The sequence below is a fragment of the Hyperolius riggenbachi genome, chromosome 3 (assembly GCF_040937935.1).
Source record: "Hyperolius riggenbachi isolate aHypRig1 chromosome 3, aHypRig1.pri, whole genome shotgun sequence".
In the NCBI taxonomy this organism is placed as follows: domain Eukaryota; kingdom Metazoa; phylum Chordata; class Amphibia; order Anura; family Hyperoliidae; genus Hyperolius; species Hyperolius riggenbachi.
Genome location: NC_090648.1, coordinates 323,208,630 through 323,224,442, shown reverse-complemented (window position 1 = coordinate 323,224,442; position 15,813 = coordinate 323,208,630). Strand labels below are relative to the sequence as shown.

The 15,813-nt window shown below is 40.1% G+C and overlaps 1 protein-coding gene across 1 annotated transcript in view; it reads right to left on the bottom strand.

Annotated features, from left to right (window-relative positions):
- LOC137563836 (decorin-like) overlaps positions 1 to 15,813 on the bottom strand; it is a 136,849-nt gene that overhangs the window by 100,514 nt on the left and 20,522 nt on the right. Inside the window, exon 2 of the mRNA XM_068276819.1 lies at positions 1,194 to 1,426. Within this exon, the coding sequence (XP_068132920.1) occupies positions 1,194 to 1,389 (196 nt within the window). The 5' untranslated portion in view covers positions 1,390 to 1,426. The remainder of the gene's footprint in view (positions 1 to 1,193; positions 1,427 to 15,813) is intronic.

The window sequence follows — 15,813 nt, the reverse complement described above, 5'->3', positions numbered from 1 at the left end:
AACCCACGCCCCCTCCAAGTGAATGGGCAGGGGGCAGCGCAGTATCATTGAGAGACAGCTCAACATCAGCAAGCTTAGCTGCAGGCTAAGCTGTTTTGCTAATCACAAGATGGCGGCCGCCGTTCAGAGTGTCCGGCAGCCGCGGCGACAGAAATCTACAGCACTAAGTGCTGGGCACCCCGGGGGGGTGGGGCATATTAAGCGCACCCCACAGCTATATTAGTGGCACGGACTACGGATATATGGCGCTAACAACGCCGCCGGCTTTCCACCATTTTGCAACTGAAAAGGTACCAAAAAGTAGGTGAAAAAGTACCATCAACATTATTTTTAGTATTTTCTTGCTTTCTGGTGATTTCACTTGCATGTGATTGACAACTTTAAAAATATCACCTAGGAGAGAACTCACAAGAAAAAAATTAATTGCATATTGGTCAAGGTCCTTCCACCTAATAAGGGAAACTAAATCCTAAATAGTAGAGTATTGTAAAAATATTGTCTTTTTTTATATTGTAATAATTGTAGTTTTCCATATTGCTGTAAAAAATGTTAAAGGAATACTATCGATACCCAAGTGTTCTAAAATGACAGTGTGCAAATAATGTCTAAGTAGCTGTGTAAACATTTTCCTACTTTTAATGTTAAATATCAGAGGCAAAAGCTGTGATTTTATTGATGGTAGGATTTAGCTATATTGTGACAAATCAATTGCAGAAGGGGTGTCTGCTTCAATGCACAGCCAGAGTTGCATATCAGACTACAGGAAGCAAATATCAAACATATCAAACTCTGAAAGCAAAAACAGTATGAAAAAGCTGTGACAATTAGTTACATTTCCTCTGCTCTCTTCAGACAGGTCAGTCAGAAACACAGACCACAGATGCTGCAGCTGTTGGGAGCTCTCTTCTCTGTCACACACAGAGCTACACATAGAGTTAACTGATCAAGTGTGAGGGGAATTTCCCCTCTCCTCATGGCTCAGTCAGCCGTCAGTTTGGGCGTCAGTAAAGTTTGAATGTATTTTGATAACAGTAAACAAAGAAGTTGCTACTAAAATGTATACACCAGTACTTAGCAGCACTTCCCAAACAATTCCTGTGTCAATTGAAAAAAATATGTGAATCGATAGTATTCCTTTAAGCCTAAATAAACATATTTACTTTTGTTATGTTTTGCATTTATAGAGATCTTACCAATATCAGAGCATTGGACAACACGGAGGTGACACTGGCAGCGGAAAGGACATGTTGGCCCAACAGGTTCTATAGCTTCTTTGTCTTCAAAACCAGATCCCTCATCTTCTAGCATAAAATCAAACAGACCTCTTTGGTGGAAGGGCTTGGAGTAGCATACTGTGACGAGCAGAGAGAAAATGATAGCTGCCCTCATGATGTCAGATCATCTATCAATGACACCGCAAAATGACCTGCAAATCAACAGAGAGTAACCACACTAATGTAAAAAAAATCTGTTATTGAGACTGTAATGAGTGTATGAGTGCATGCAATTTTTATTATTAAAATAAAAGCTACAAATACAACAGTTGGTGTCATAACATATTTTTAAAGTATAAAATACATACAAATGTTATGTTTTCTAATCAGCATATGAAGTTCTTGAGCAGACAGGTTTTTAATCTAAACCGCAGGTCACAAAAGACTAACAGAATCCATCCTCTTTTCCCTCTGCCAAATAAATAATACAGTATTCTCACCCGTGTATTTTACGATAGAGAATCAGGGCCAGATTTGTACTTTCCAGCGCCCAGGCCCACTGTGTTTTATGCTGGGAATACACCATACAATTTTCTGTTAAGGCCCATACACACGTCGGATTTTTTTTAAATGACCCGTCGTCCGGACGTCAAATCAGGCGTGTGTACAGACTGTTCAGCTGATAAGACTGGTGTTGAGCGATCTGCCTGGCGGATCGCTCAAGACCAGTCTTATCAGCTGAATGACGGACTGTACACACGCCCGATTTGACGTCCGGACTACTGATCGAGGGGACGTCCAAACGATGGGTCAATTAAAAAAATCTGACGTGTGTATGGACCTTTAGATTTACCCGCCAGATAGATAAAGTTCAACATGTTGGAAATGTATCTATCTTACCATCTATCTGCCGAGCAATTAGGCATTGTTCTACTCAGCAGGAGATAAACAGAAGACAATGCACCAGAGATAATGACCATTCTCTACAGAAAATAATCTAATTATGCATTCTAACAGAACATCTAACAGAAAAATCTTATGCTATACCATGTATCGACCAGCTGATCCAGCCAGCTGATAATATTCAGCTGGCCCGATCAAGCCGCTTGACCCCCGCCCGCTCGATTCCCACCTGCGGACAATGGCAGGGAATCGAGCGCTGATAAGGAAGCGCCGGCGGGGGCGAGCGGTAATCGATCCGTGCACACGCGCGGACGAGCGGGGACGCGGCTGGGGTCGATCCAGTGGCTAATCCCCAGCATAACAGAAGAATCTGACAGAAAATTGTATGGTGTATTCCCAGCATTAGATGGACGGACGGACGGACGGACGGACGGACGGACAGACAGACAGACAGACAGACGATTGTATTTCCTGTCAGAGCTGTGAGTCCCTAATGCCTGGCACACACCAAGCAATGATCAGATAGATGAGTCAAATTGATTTTCAAATCAAATATATACAAAGTCCATCAGAAAAAGATTGGAAATCAGATCGGACCTGTCAGAAATAATCAATTTGATTTGCTTATTTGATGGGATATTGCATGGTGTGTACCAGGCATAAGTAGTGAAGTAGCAGAGCAGCACTCATTTCCCTCTCTGCATTCCAGTAAGCAGAGGCCTGTTGCTCAGCTATCAAAAGGCAACAATTACCTAACAAGAAAAGTCTAACCCTTTTATTGCTATACATTATTCAGACTTAATGCTTTTACTCATTCTTTTACTGTTTTTTGTTTGTTTGTTTGTTTTTTTTGTTTTTTTCTGATAGCTAATATGGTACAATACTGCAGTACTGCTATCTTTAAAATGAGCCAGCAAGGGGTTAAGTTTTAGCTTAAAAGGGGCTGCCATAAATTTCTCTAGGGGAAAACTGTATCTCTTTCTGTTTAACCACTTCCCCTCCAAGGGATTTTCTCCTTAAAAAAAACACAGCAATTTTCACCTGTCAGTGCTCCTTCCATTCATTTGCCTATAATGTTATTACTACTTTTTAAACAAAACAATCTATATCTTGTTTGTTTCGCAACCAATTAGGCTTTCTTGGGGGTAATTTTTGCTAAGAAATATTTTATTGTAACTGTGTTTTAGCAAAAAAAAAGAAGAATACATGCTATCGTAATTAAAACCCACACATTTTATTTGCCCATTTGTCACGGTTATTGCAACGTTTAAAATATTTCCCTAGTACAATACATGTCGCCAATATTTTATTTGTGAATAATTTGTTTCAGTTTTGCGTGCGTCAGAAGCCCATAGTTTCAAAATTAGCAGTAATATACCCTCTTGAGGTAACTATTTATGTAATTTTTTTTTAACTGTAATTTTTTTTTATACAAAACAGGTTAATTATGGGATAGTGTGGGAGGTAATGTGTTCATTTAAAATGTATTTGTGGGTATTTTTTAAAATTAAATATGTGTAGGTGTAATTTTACTATTTGGTCACAAGATGTCTTAGCGCATTACTTCCCTATAGTACCTATAGTTTGCTAAATAGGAAGTAATGCGTGCATGGGTTCGGTCAGAAGTAAACAAATGATTGTGGCATCTCTTTGATGCCTGCAACCATTCATATGGGGACAGAGATTAATGAATGGGAACTGCTTTCTCATTCATTCATCTCCCGTCTAATGATCGGCGGCGATAACGAGTGTGTAAGCGTGGGGGGGGGGGGGGGGGGGTGAGCAGGAGTGCATGGCGGCAAAGGACGTAGTTGCTATGTCCCTGCGAGAGGATATGGGGAAATGCAGGAATATAGTTACTTTTCCCGGGCATACATTTAAAATCGGTGCAGCAAGACCTGGGCACAGGATACAGCCGGTATATGGCTGATGCTGCTGCTGCACAAGTCCCGGACGTGTTAATTACTGTTCCCCCTCCAGGCCGCCATGGATGGTGGGGAATGAAATAAATCGGCTTCCAGCTATTGCTTGTAATTCCTATTATAGTCTATGGTGGCGCCGCTGCGCCCAAATCTTCCTGCGCTGAAAAGCACTGCTCCATGTCCCGGGGAAGGGGAAGTGGTTAAAGAGGGATTGTCAGCCACAAAATCAAATTTCATTTACCCCCTGCACTGCGTTCATTATGCAGCCTGGGACCTCACTCTGCATTGCAAGCACTCCAATCTAATCAGAAATGTTTCTGCTGTAATAAATCTTATCTGTTAGTCTGACTCTATTTAGTACATTGCCAATGAGAAGGAAGCTTGTCATCACCCTTCCCAAATTCCTGCTCCTCACTGATTAGCTGAGGGAAGTTTAGTGTGAAGCTTGTGCTGAAATCTGATCTTGCTGTGCTCACATCTTTACAAAGCAAGCTAGCTAGAGCAGATTCTAGGAGAAAAAAAGTAAGGAAGGAAAAGACTTCAGCATTAGCTTCAGTCAGAGGGAATCAAAATTGGAAATGCCTTCAACAGAATTCTTTATTTACTATATAAAATTCACTGAAATCAAAGCAGGAATATTACAATACATGTGTTATGTAAGTAAAACAAGTTGTTATCTACTTATATATGTTTTTTTCCTGGCATAGTATGGCTGACCCTGCTGCTTTAAGATTTACAGCGGAGAGATAAGAAGGAATGGCTCAAGTCATTAACAGAGTCTGAACAGCTATACTGTTCAGGTCAGCTTGAGTTGTAAAGTAGAGCTGATATTCTCTTGAATGTAAACCTTACTGGATCAGAAATTCTTCTCTAAAACCTTGGCACTAAACTGTGGCTTGTGTATGTTCCTGGATCATCAGGAGAAGTAAGGAAGATGCAAGGATCTCTGGAATTCAAGCCATGTGCAGCAAAGCCTTTGGCTTTGAAGCAGGAGAGATTATTTATTTTGACATGTGGCATCTTATCTTTCCCCAAGTCCTGCTGCCCTTATGCTTTTTCAGTGCCCAATGCCATGGTCTTTGTGGCCTTTGCAGAAATCCGGCCCTGTAGAGAATATGGCTCTGGACAAGATGGCAGTGCTGAGATCTCTTATTAGAAAATTACACATGCCTCCTAAGTTGAGTGTAAAGACATTTTTAAGGACCCATTCACAGTGCTTAGTTGCGTTGAAGAATAATTTAACATGTTATCTCACTGCCCATACAATCCTATGGGGCTGTTCACAGTACTGCGTTGTAATTGATCATGTTATTCTAGCTTGCTGCGTGCAGGTTTTGCATTAAAGTCTATGTCCAGTCTCTATTGCAGTTCACACTCAATATAACGCATGATAACACGTGTGTTATGCAACTAACCACTGTGAACCTAGAACTGCTATATCTAACACCGAGGACTAGTTCACAGTGCTCAGTTGTGTTGCAGAATAATTCTGCATGTTAACTGAATAATTCTGCATGTCAGTGATTGGACCCGAAGGGGCTCAGGGTGGGAGGAGTGGAGCGGGTGTAAAGTTACTAGTGCTTGCAACGCTACAATATAGCAGCATAGCGTGCGCTTCTGTCACTGGGCATGATTACACATGCTACGCGGCCAGTAGCATGCAATTAAGCCACCCTGATGAAATAGCAAGAGTAACAGGAGGTTACTTGCACTATTTCTCTTAATAAATCAACCCCTTTGTCTGTTTACAAATTACAAGTTCCCAAAGTACAGTTTATCCTCTCTGAAAGCTGCCATTGAATTTTATTCAAGCTGCTTTTTATTATTTATTAAAATCTTCCAGTGAGCTGTTATGAACTGTGTGCATGCTTAAAGCAGAGAGAGCTTCACAGAGAGCTTGTTTTCAGTTGTTACACACAATGTAACAAGTAAGTTATGCATGCAAACAAAAAATACTGTTATCTCCACTTCAGATCGGATCCTAAGCTGATGGGGCTTTTCATGGCAAGACAAAGTGCTGTGTTTAACTGTTTGAATGCTGTTCTGCTACAAATGTTTTTTGTGATAGTAGCTTTAAAGCTGTAAGTATTCTATTAGAGCAGGGAATAAATGCTGAGTTTCAGACCATTTTAATTACTAAATGGATATTTGTTTTGTCTTAAAAAGTTAATAATAACTCATACCTTGCCTGGTAATTGAACAAAAGGCTTTAAAATGTGCCTGCGTACAGTGGAGTAGCAATAGGGGTTGCCAGTGGGGCCCCCATAGGGCCCTCCCTCAGCTGCATTATTAGCTCTTTATTGGCCTTGTGCTTGTAATGATCACTTCTATAAATGCTTTGAATGATAATCATTAACAAGCTGTTCCCCATCCCCTTTGTGCACCTCTGACACTGTGTTTTCCTTGGCAGGTTTTGGTGCGTCGTATTAATTGTTATTGGGGAGGGGCATGTAAAACTCGACTGGGGCCCATAGCTCCTTAACTACGCCACTGACTGCGTATACTGTAATAAACATGCACAACATTTTCACATAGTAATTTTCAGCAGCATAATTTTAATGTGTCTTTACTAATCTATTGCTTCAGAACATATATTTCTTTGAATAGGATGGCAAACAAAGTAGTGCTGTTATTCATGTTAAGTTAAAAGTTAAATAATCCCTAAATATTATATACTTTTTTTTTTAAGAATGCTTGAACCAAACAATTGCAATTTTTGTGGAAATAAATTATCCTGTGATTCCCAAAATATCCTAGATCTCCAATTCAGCAAGTCAGTGGCTGAGAATGAGCAGGAAACATAACTTTCTGTAGGAAGAATCACATCACTGCATGTGGACTCCAGTAGCCATATTTTTGTGGACAGACTTTTTGATGTCTAAATAACCTGCTATATGACCCAACAGGGGCCTTTTTAGATGCCAGCTATTCTAAGGTCATGAGGCATATGCAGTTTGTATGTTTAAGTAGTCAATCCAGTGTCATGCTAATAAGATAGACAGGATATACTTGGGGTTTGGCTAAGTTGTGGTGCTGGAGCACATTGTACACATTTGGAAACTCCAGCATATTAGAAAAAGTATTGATTAGCTCTGCTGCTTGTCTGCATAACACTTAATGCAAGAATGTTGATCATGAAAACCAAAAGATAGTTATATTTTGGTTTTCATGATCAATATTCTTGCATTAAGCCATTTAGCTTATTTTACTGCATTTGCAACTGCAGCTAATTAGCCTTGGCATTGAGCAGCAGTGCTTCTTGTCTGTACAGTGTAACCATACACTATTTTTACTGTTGATTTGTGCAATGAAACTTATTAATCTATTCTACTACAATATATTAGACAAGGCACTGAGCACCAGTGCTGCTTTTCTACACAGTATAGTCAAAATACGTAATATGCGTAATATATTGGAACTTCATAAATAAAGATGGCCCGAACAGTTTGCTGGCGAGCAGTATTCTGCGAATATCTGCTGTTCGCATTTGTGGTGAACCACGAACATTTGGCGCCCCCCATACATCATATTGAGCTAAACTTTGACCCCTTACCTCACAGTCAGTGGACACATGGCAGTCAATCAGCTAGCACCCCTTCCTGGACCCTCCACCCCCTATCAAAAAGCAGTTGCGGTGGCCATATTGGATCAGTTCTCTGCTGGCTGCTGACTGTTAGTGAGAGCAGGGTAAGACTTGCTGCAGATAGGTAGGGAAAGTATTAGCTAGACCTGTGTTCTTGTTCCTTACTTGCTGTGAAAGCACTCCAAACAGCCCTTTTGAGGGCTAGCACATTGTTCTCCTGTGTTTTTTTGTGTGTGACACTCCACAGCCCACTGACACATAGAGCTGTGTACACACTACTGCTGTTGCCTCATTAAGTTGCATGCACAGAACCACTCCAAAAAATTATTATTTCACTGTATTCTGATATTACTATTGCATCTCTCTGTGTGAGACACTCCACAGCCCACTGACACCCAGAGCTGTGCATAATGTGATTTCTGCCCATTAAGGTTTAAAACTCGACTTTGCGTCAACTCCATAATTTTTGGTGAGACTTTTGGCATGGGTCCCCCTCTGGCATGCCCTATCCAGGTGTTAGACCCCTTGAAACAACTTTTTCATCACTTTTGTGGCCAGAAACAGTCTTTTTAAGTTTTAAAAATCGCCTGCCCATTGAAATCTATAGCGGTTCATCAGATTTGCCTGTTCGCGAACATTTTGCGGAAGTTGAAGTTCATGTTTACGAACAGAAAATTCTATGTTTGCGACATCTCTATTTAGAAATATAATAAATAATCAAAATACATAATAAATAACTTTACTGCTCAAAATCATACTTTTGTGCTGTCAGTCTTCTACTACTACATTTGCTATTGAATCTTATTAGATCCGGCAATAGAAACCAGTACTACTGATCGGCATAGAATAGTGGTAAACTACCTATTTCCTATCTAATACTTTTCATCATTGCTTTGTGCTTTGAATATTATAACATATTTACAGCATTTTGGCCAGTTATAAAGTACTGTACCTGGTCATTGTTTTGTGTCCTGAAACCTGGTCTACAACATTTCTACAATATTAAAAAGGCAGGCATTTGGACTGGTGTTTTTCATGAATTAGCTTTTACCTGCAATTACAACTCAGTGTTACCATTGTTAAAAGTAAATTAATAAAAAATAAATAAATAATGCACATAACTTAGTATGTGGACATTTAAAGCCAGTGAGTTCATCCTTTATAAACGGTGTCTGTATTATTATTATTATTATTATTATTATTATTATTATTATTATTATTACTGTTTCTGTTGAAAAAAAAAAGTTAACAATTCTCATTGATCATGGTGTTTTTCCTACACCACTTAAAGGACAACTGAAGTGAGCGTTATATAGGCAGCCCTGCTGGTCTATTTGGCTTCAGTAGTGTCTGAATGAGACTAGAAACAAGCATACAGCTAATTTTGTCAGATCTGACAATGATGTCAGAAACGCCTGATCTGCATGTGTTCAGGGTCTATGACTAAAAGTATTAGAGACAGGGGATCAGCAAGATAGTCAGGCAACTTATATAAAATAAATATGGCAGCCTCCATATACCTCTTACTTCAGTTGTCCTTTAAGAATGTGTTTTTCAGGCACAAATGAATAGGAATTGAGGTGGTAGGGCCCAGGGAACTTTGTCTCCTCAATCAGCTTCATGAAAATATAATCATAGGGATTTACAGCTTACAAGAGGCCAGACATGCCTGCACCTTTCACTTGTTATATGTTGTGTTGGCATTTACTTTGAGCCGCAGTTTACAGTAGATTTAGTATAGTGGGAGACCTAGTAGAAGGAAGTGAGCATGTGTTCCATGATTACTATATAAACATGCATGTAATGTTGTGTATTGTATTCGACATTCTGCAACAGCTTGATAAAGAGGTATTACCTCAGAACTTTGCAATGTTTGCTGTGATGACTTAAAAATAAAAGAGCATAAAACTATATCTTGGATGGTGCCGGCTCACTTCCTTCTATATTGAATCGTCTGGAGTACTGCTGGACATTGTCTAGGCACATCATATACTGGCGAACAAGAGGTGTGCTTCACACTACTTCTCTCTACGTATAGTGGAAGACCTGGAGTGGGTGACATTACCTCAAACTACCTTTCAAGTACCCCTAAAAAAGGAACTCAAGGAGCTAAAACTACTGTTTGTTTGTTTGCTTGCTTGTCTTTTTAGGAAGACACCTTTAAAGAGACTCCGTAACAAAAATTTCATCCGGTTTTCTTCCATCCTACAAGTTCCAAAAGCTATTCTAATGTCCTCTGGCTTACTGAAGCACGTTCTACTATCACCATCTCTGTAATAAATCAACTTATCTCTCTCTTGTCAGACTTGTCGGCCTGTGTCTGGAAGGCTACCAAGTTCTTCAGTGTTGTGGTTCTGCTATGAACTCCCCCTTTCAGGCCCCTCTCTGCACACTGCCTGTGTGTTATTTAGATTAGTGCAGCTTCTCTCTGCTCTATTATCTTTTACAAGCTGGATAAATCCTCCTCTGAGCTGGCTGGGCTTTCACATACTGAGGAATTACATACAGGCAGAGCTGTCTGCACTCTGCAGGAAGAAACAGCCTGACACTTCAGTGGAAGATAGCTGCAGGGGGAAAGAAACACACAAATGATCTCTTGAGATTAAAAAGGAAGGGTGTACACAGCCTGCTTGTGTATGGATGTATTTTCTATGTGTGGACATACTGTACATCAACCTACTTCCTGTTTCGGTGGCCATTTTGTTTGTTTATAAACAAACTTTTAAAAACTGTTTTTAACCACTTTTAATGCGGCGGGGAGCAGCGAAATTGTGACAGAGGGTAATAGGAGATGTCTCCTAACGCACTGGTATGTTTACCTTTGTGCGATTTTAACAATACAGATTCTCTTTAAAGCAATTAGTTTCTGTACTCAAATCAGTCTATTTTTAAAAAAATATAAAACATTTTGTAACAAAAATACAGTATTTACTTTCACTTACACTCAGACTGTCACATTACACAGTGACTTTTCTGCCATCTATCTTCTTCAAACAAAAGCACCACCAAGACGTTGTGTTTAGAGGACGTTATAGGGCTCATAACATGCCCCTAACGCAACGCCTGGTGGTCTTGGAGCAGGACGCTACCATGAGCCGCATTACAAGCAGCTCTTGGTGCGCCTGCTCTGTCGGCGGCGCTGCGGGGACCACGTGAGCGGAGCTCTCCGCATCACGTGTTCCCGCCAGCCAATCAGCGGCCGCTCCAAGAAGTAAACACTGCAAGTGCAGTGAATGTCAAGTAGCCATGTGCCTGGCTATGTAGCGGCCTCTCCCCGCCTCCTCTCTGCCCCTGAAATTAAAAAAAAACATACTGAGCATGTGGAAACAGTCTAATGCGGCTTAAGCCGCTAGAACGCACAGTATGCTGCACTTCAAACGAACGTGCAGCGTTACTGTGTAACGCAACGTGGGCACTGTGAACATCCCATTGATTTTTCATTGCTGTGCGGTGGGGTGCGTTAGAGGCTGCACTAACGTGCGCCTGCAACGTCTCACTGTGAAAGCAGCCTTAGAGTATCACAACCAGTAGCCTTGTGAGTAACATACATTTAACTGTTTCCAGGCTCTAGCGATGTGTAGCTGCTTTTCCTGTTCAGTGCAGAGTTCAGGAAATCCATGCTGATGCTGAGGTACTCAAATGGTGTGCATTTTTATTTTTTAGTCACAGAGCTGAATTCTTCTGTTATCAGCTCATTTATTCACTAGCTATCCAGACCAGTTTAGCTTAGGTAAACATAAGGAAGATTTATGCTAGGTACACACATTAGACATGAGATTTTCTGGCAGATTGGAAAATCAGATCGGACATGTTGGAAATAATCAATCAGGCAGTAAATCTGCCTAAAAATCTCATTGTGGGTACTATGGTTATAAAATAATTGTTTTTCAACAGGTCAGATTACAGAGCAGTACAGAGCTTCTACAAGTGCGCCTAGATTCACTCACAGATACGAGAGAATCCAGAATCCTGCTAGCTTGCATTAAATCCATCTTACATCTTTTACAATTGTAAAATGATCTCGTAGACCTTGTTCACTTAATAAATCGCCAGCGCTATCGCAATCGCTGAGCGATGTATACTGTGATTTTGTAAGAGCTTTTCCCTGCAATTTGAGCTTAGAAAAGCGCTTTTCTAAGTGCTTTTCTAAGCGCTTTTGCTCAGCGATGATTTCTTTAACTTCCTGACGTCAGTCAGCATGTGAACTCTTTCACCCAGAAATGAATAAATATAATGTATTTATTCATAAAAGTGCTTGGGAAATCGATATACAAATTGTATTTTCAAGCGCTTTGCGATTCCACTATACCTTCCATTGAGCCAAAGCGCTCAGAGAATGGTACATGAAGCACGTTTGCCATTTCAGGAAAATCGAAACGCTTACATGTGAACACTGTCATAGGAAATCATTACACAAGTACTGAAATAGTCTTATGTCCTATCTTATTATTATTATTATTATTATTATTATTATTATTATTATTATTATTATGTATTTATATAGAACTGACTTCTTCTGCAGCACTTTACAGAGTACATAGCCATGTCATTGACTGTCCTCAGAGTAGTTCACAATTTAATCCTGCCATAGTCATAGTCTATTGTCCTGCCATAGTATTATTATGTAATTATATGGCACTGACATCTTCTGCAGCGCTTTGCAGAGTACACAATCATGTAAGTGGCAGTGGCTGTCCTCAGAGGAGCTCACAATCTAATCTTGCCATAGTCATAGACTAATTTCCTATATTATTATTATTATTATTATTATATTTTTATAACACTGACATATTCTGCAGAACTTTACAGAGCACATAGTCATGTCACTGGCTGTGCTCAGAGGAGCTCACAATCGAATCCTACCATAGTCATAGTCTATTGAAATTAGACTAAAAAATTGTTTTGGGGGGGAGGGCGGTTAGGGAGGGCCCAGTAAGTTTGCCCGGTAGGGGGCCCACAAATTACCACAATAATATATACTACTGAAATAGTATACAATATATACTACAATAGAACATTGAAATATATATTTAAATATTACAATTGCAGTGTTTTGGATGTAGAGGTCACACATTTCTACATACAGGGACACCCCCATTTGCATGGTTTAAAAAACCATCTGAATCTCCAAAGCCACATGGGCTTGGTTGGCCCCAGATAACACTCTCCCTGAGTCCCTGGTGAATGCAACCAAGTAAAAAAGACACTTATAAATAAAAACTTAACAATATAAATTAGGGATGTGGAGTCAGTAAAAATAGCCACCAACTCCAACTCCTCAGTTTATGATTCCACCAACTCCAACTCCTCGACTCTTCTAATTTGCATATAACAATCTTGTTGACTTAAAGTATGTAACAGAAAAGGCATTTAATCACTGACAAAGCTTAGGAAATTTAAAGCTATATTAAGGTGGCATCTGCTTTTGGGAACAAAAAGCTCCTTACCAGGAAGCTGACCAGGGATGCTCATTACGACCTCATAATTACAGCTCTGCCATAATTAAAGGCCAATTTCTGCAATTACGACTTTGAAATTGTCATTCGTGATCTGCTGTGATTACTGATTGTGATTTCAAATGCATCCGTAATTGCATCCTCATTTGGCCTGTAATTTCAGATTACGAGCCGTAATTGCGAGCCGTATTCGTAACCAAGGAAATGCTTTTTTTTTTAAATGTTCACAGTCTTTAAGCCTCTTTAACCCCTTGTCCCCCATGCAGGCAGGGATAGCCGAGAATGTGGAGCCCAGACCGCGTGGGGCTTTGCACCCTCAGCCCACATGGTCCATGATATGGCGAACTTTGGAGGAGAGGAGCGGAAAATGCTCCCCCTCTACCCCAGAGAGGGGGAGAATATGAGTAAATGAGTATAGGGGTACATAGTATCCCTTTCCCATTTCCACAAAGGGTTAAAGAAATAAAAACTTAACCACAAGAAAAATCCTTTAACCTTCTTAGTGGTATTCACGAGTTTAGCTCGGGGTTGGGAAAAACATGCCAGGAGCGATAATCCTGAACTGAACTCATGGTAGCCACCGGGAGGTCTATGCAGAGCAATGCGTGCAGCAGGCGTTTTAACTCACCTCCCGGGGGATCCCGACGTTGGCCGCCATTCTTCTTCCTCTCCTTTGAGGCTCTGCTTCATGACGACAGCCAGCAATCTCATTATAGGGTTATAGCACCACCTGGAGGATGGAGGGGAAACTGCAGCGCTGGCTCCGGGGGGTGAATTAGTGCTGGGCTGCTGAAAAACTTTTTTTCCAGGTTTTAGGATCTAAAAGCATGCAAAAATATTGCACTGCTTTTAGACCCTAAAATCCAGAAAGAATCATAATGCCAAGGGGGTTAGTATTCTTAAGTAACCATGAATACTTGCCTTTAAAAACATGTTCCCATGCCAATATCCTTGGAAATGGTCCCACCCCAATATCCTTGCGCAATATCCTTGCAAGCTTGATTAAAGATCTCCACGCACCCACTGCCACACCCCGCCATGCCCCCATGCAGCTCTAGCTATACTAAGTATCCAAAGGATCTTTAAACTTCGCTACAAGGATCCCCATTGGTCTCTTAACAGACAAATGGGAATCCTCCAAATCATTTTTTTAAAGGTAAGTAGTCATGGTTAATTATCTATTTCAGCTGCACGGACGTGAGTCTCACATCCGTGGCTGGTGCTGCTCTAGCACGGATGTGATGTGAGACTCACGTCCGTGCAGTTTGCGGGGCTAAATGCGTGATCGTGGGGATGGCAGCTTGCGATCGCGATAGTCTCGGCAACAGGGTGGAGTGGTGGCAATGACCACTGTTTTTGTTCAAACACAGTGATCATTCTCAAATGGTGGTGCTGCGCTCCCTCCCTCTCACGCATTCCCGCCCTTCCGCCGCTGATTGTTAGATTAAGGAATTGGAACCTCTCAGGTCCCTGTGATTGCCAGCATCAATGAGATGCCTGTCTCACTTCCAATTTAACACAGCCACGTATTACTTTCTATTTGCGTACTTATTGTAAGCAATAGAAAATAATGTGCAATCACATCTTGTGGCCAAATAGTAAAATTACAACTACAGACATAAGGGAATACATTTTTTTTCAATATGTGAGTCAACAGGATATATTACTATTAAATGATGTGCGTAAAATTAGTGATTGATGTAAAACTGAAAAGAAATGCACCTTTATTTCCAAATAAAATATTGTCAACATACATTGTACTAGGGATTAGAAATGATCAATGATATGCAAACTCTTCTGAGTTGATGCAAATTTTTATGCAAATGTGTGCAGTTTGAAAATGGATCAATCAATTTAAACCTGGGTTTAAATTGATTGGTCCATTTTCAAATTGCATACATTTCCATAAGAAAATTTGCATAATTTTTAGACGTATTTGCATCTCATCGATCATACTAGCGATATAATTTAAATGTTGCAGTAACCCGGGACAAATGGGCAAATCAAATGTGTGGCTTTTATCCAACATTTTTTATGTTTAATTTTAAAACTATAATGGCCTAAAAAATGAGAAATGATTCATTGCTGTAGAAAAGTTGGTGCTACAGTATATAATAACTAAATAATAATACTAAATAATAATACAAATCTAAGAAATAGAACATTTAATCATTTTTTTTAAATTACAATTTATATATATTAGGAGTCGGAGTCAGTGCATTTTTGTACAACTTTGACTCGAGGTACCCAAAAATTGCTCCGACTCCTAAACTCCAACTCTGACTCCACAGACCTGATATAAATAAATAATATAATATGAAGGAAATACTTTTTTAAACGTTGTTGCACTAATCTTTATGTATATGCTGTATATGCTTTTAATTATTCTTTGAGGGGAGACAAAATCAAAGTTCTTCTGCTTCTATTCTCATGTCTCATTTTTGGGAGAAAAAAATCCCCCAAGGGCCTTTTGTCACACCAAAAGATTTGCACTACAAGACCACAATGGCCAGTTGCATCCTACCACATGACAATGGTCAATTGCATCCCACCACATGACAATGGCCAAATGCTGGTGGCACTACCCCCAGCCCTGACCCCTCTAAACTACTATCTCATGTTCCTAGCTTACTGTCTGCTGTTCACTCTTGTTCTGTATTCAGCATGAGTAAAGCATACCCTATGGTGTTTCCACCATTTCCTTCTATTTGACCTCCACTTATCACAATACATGT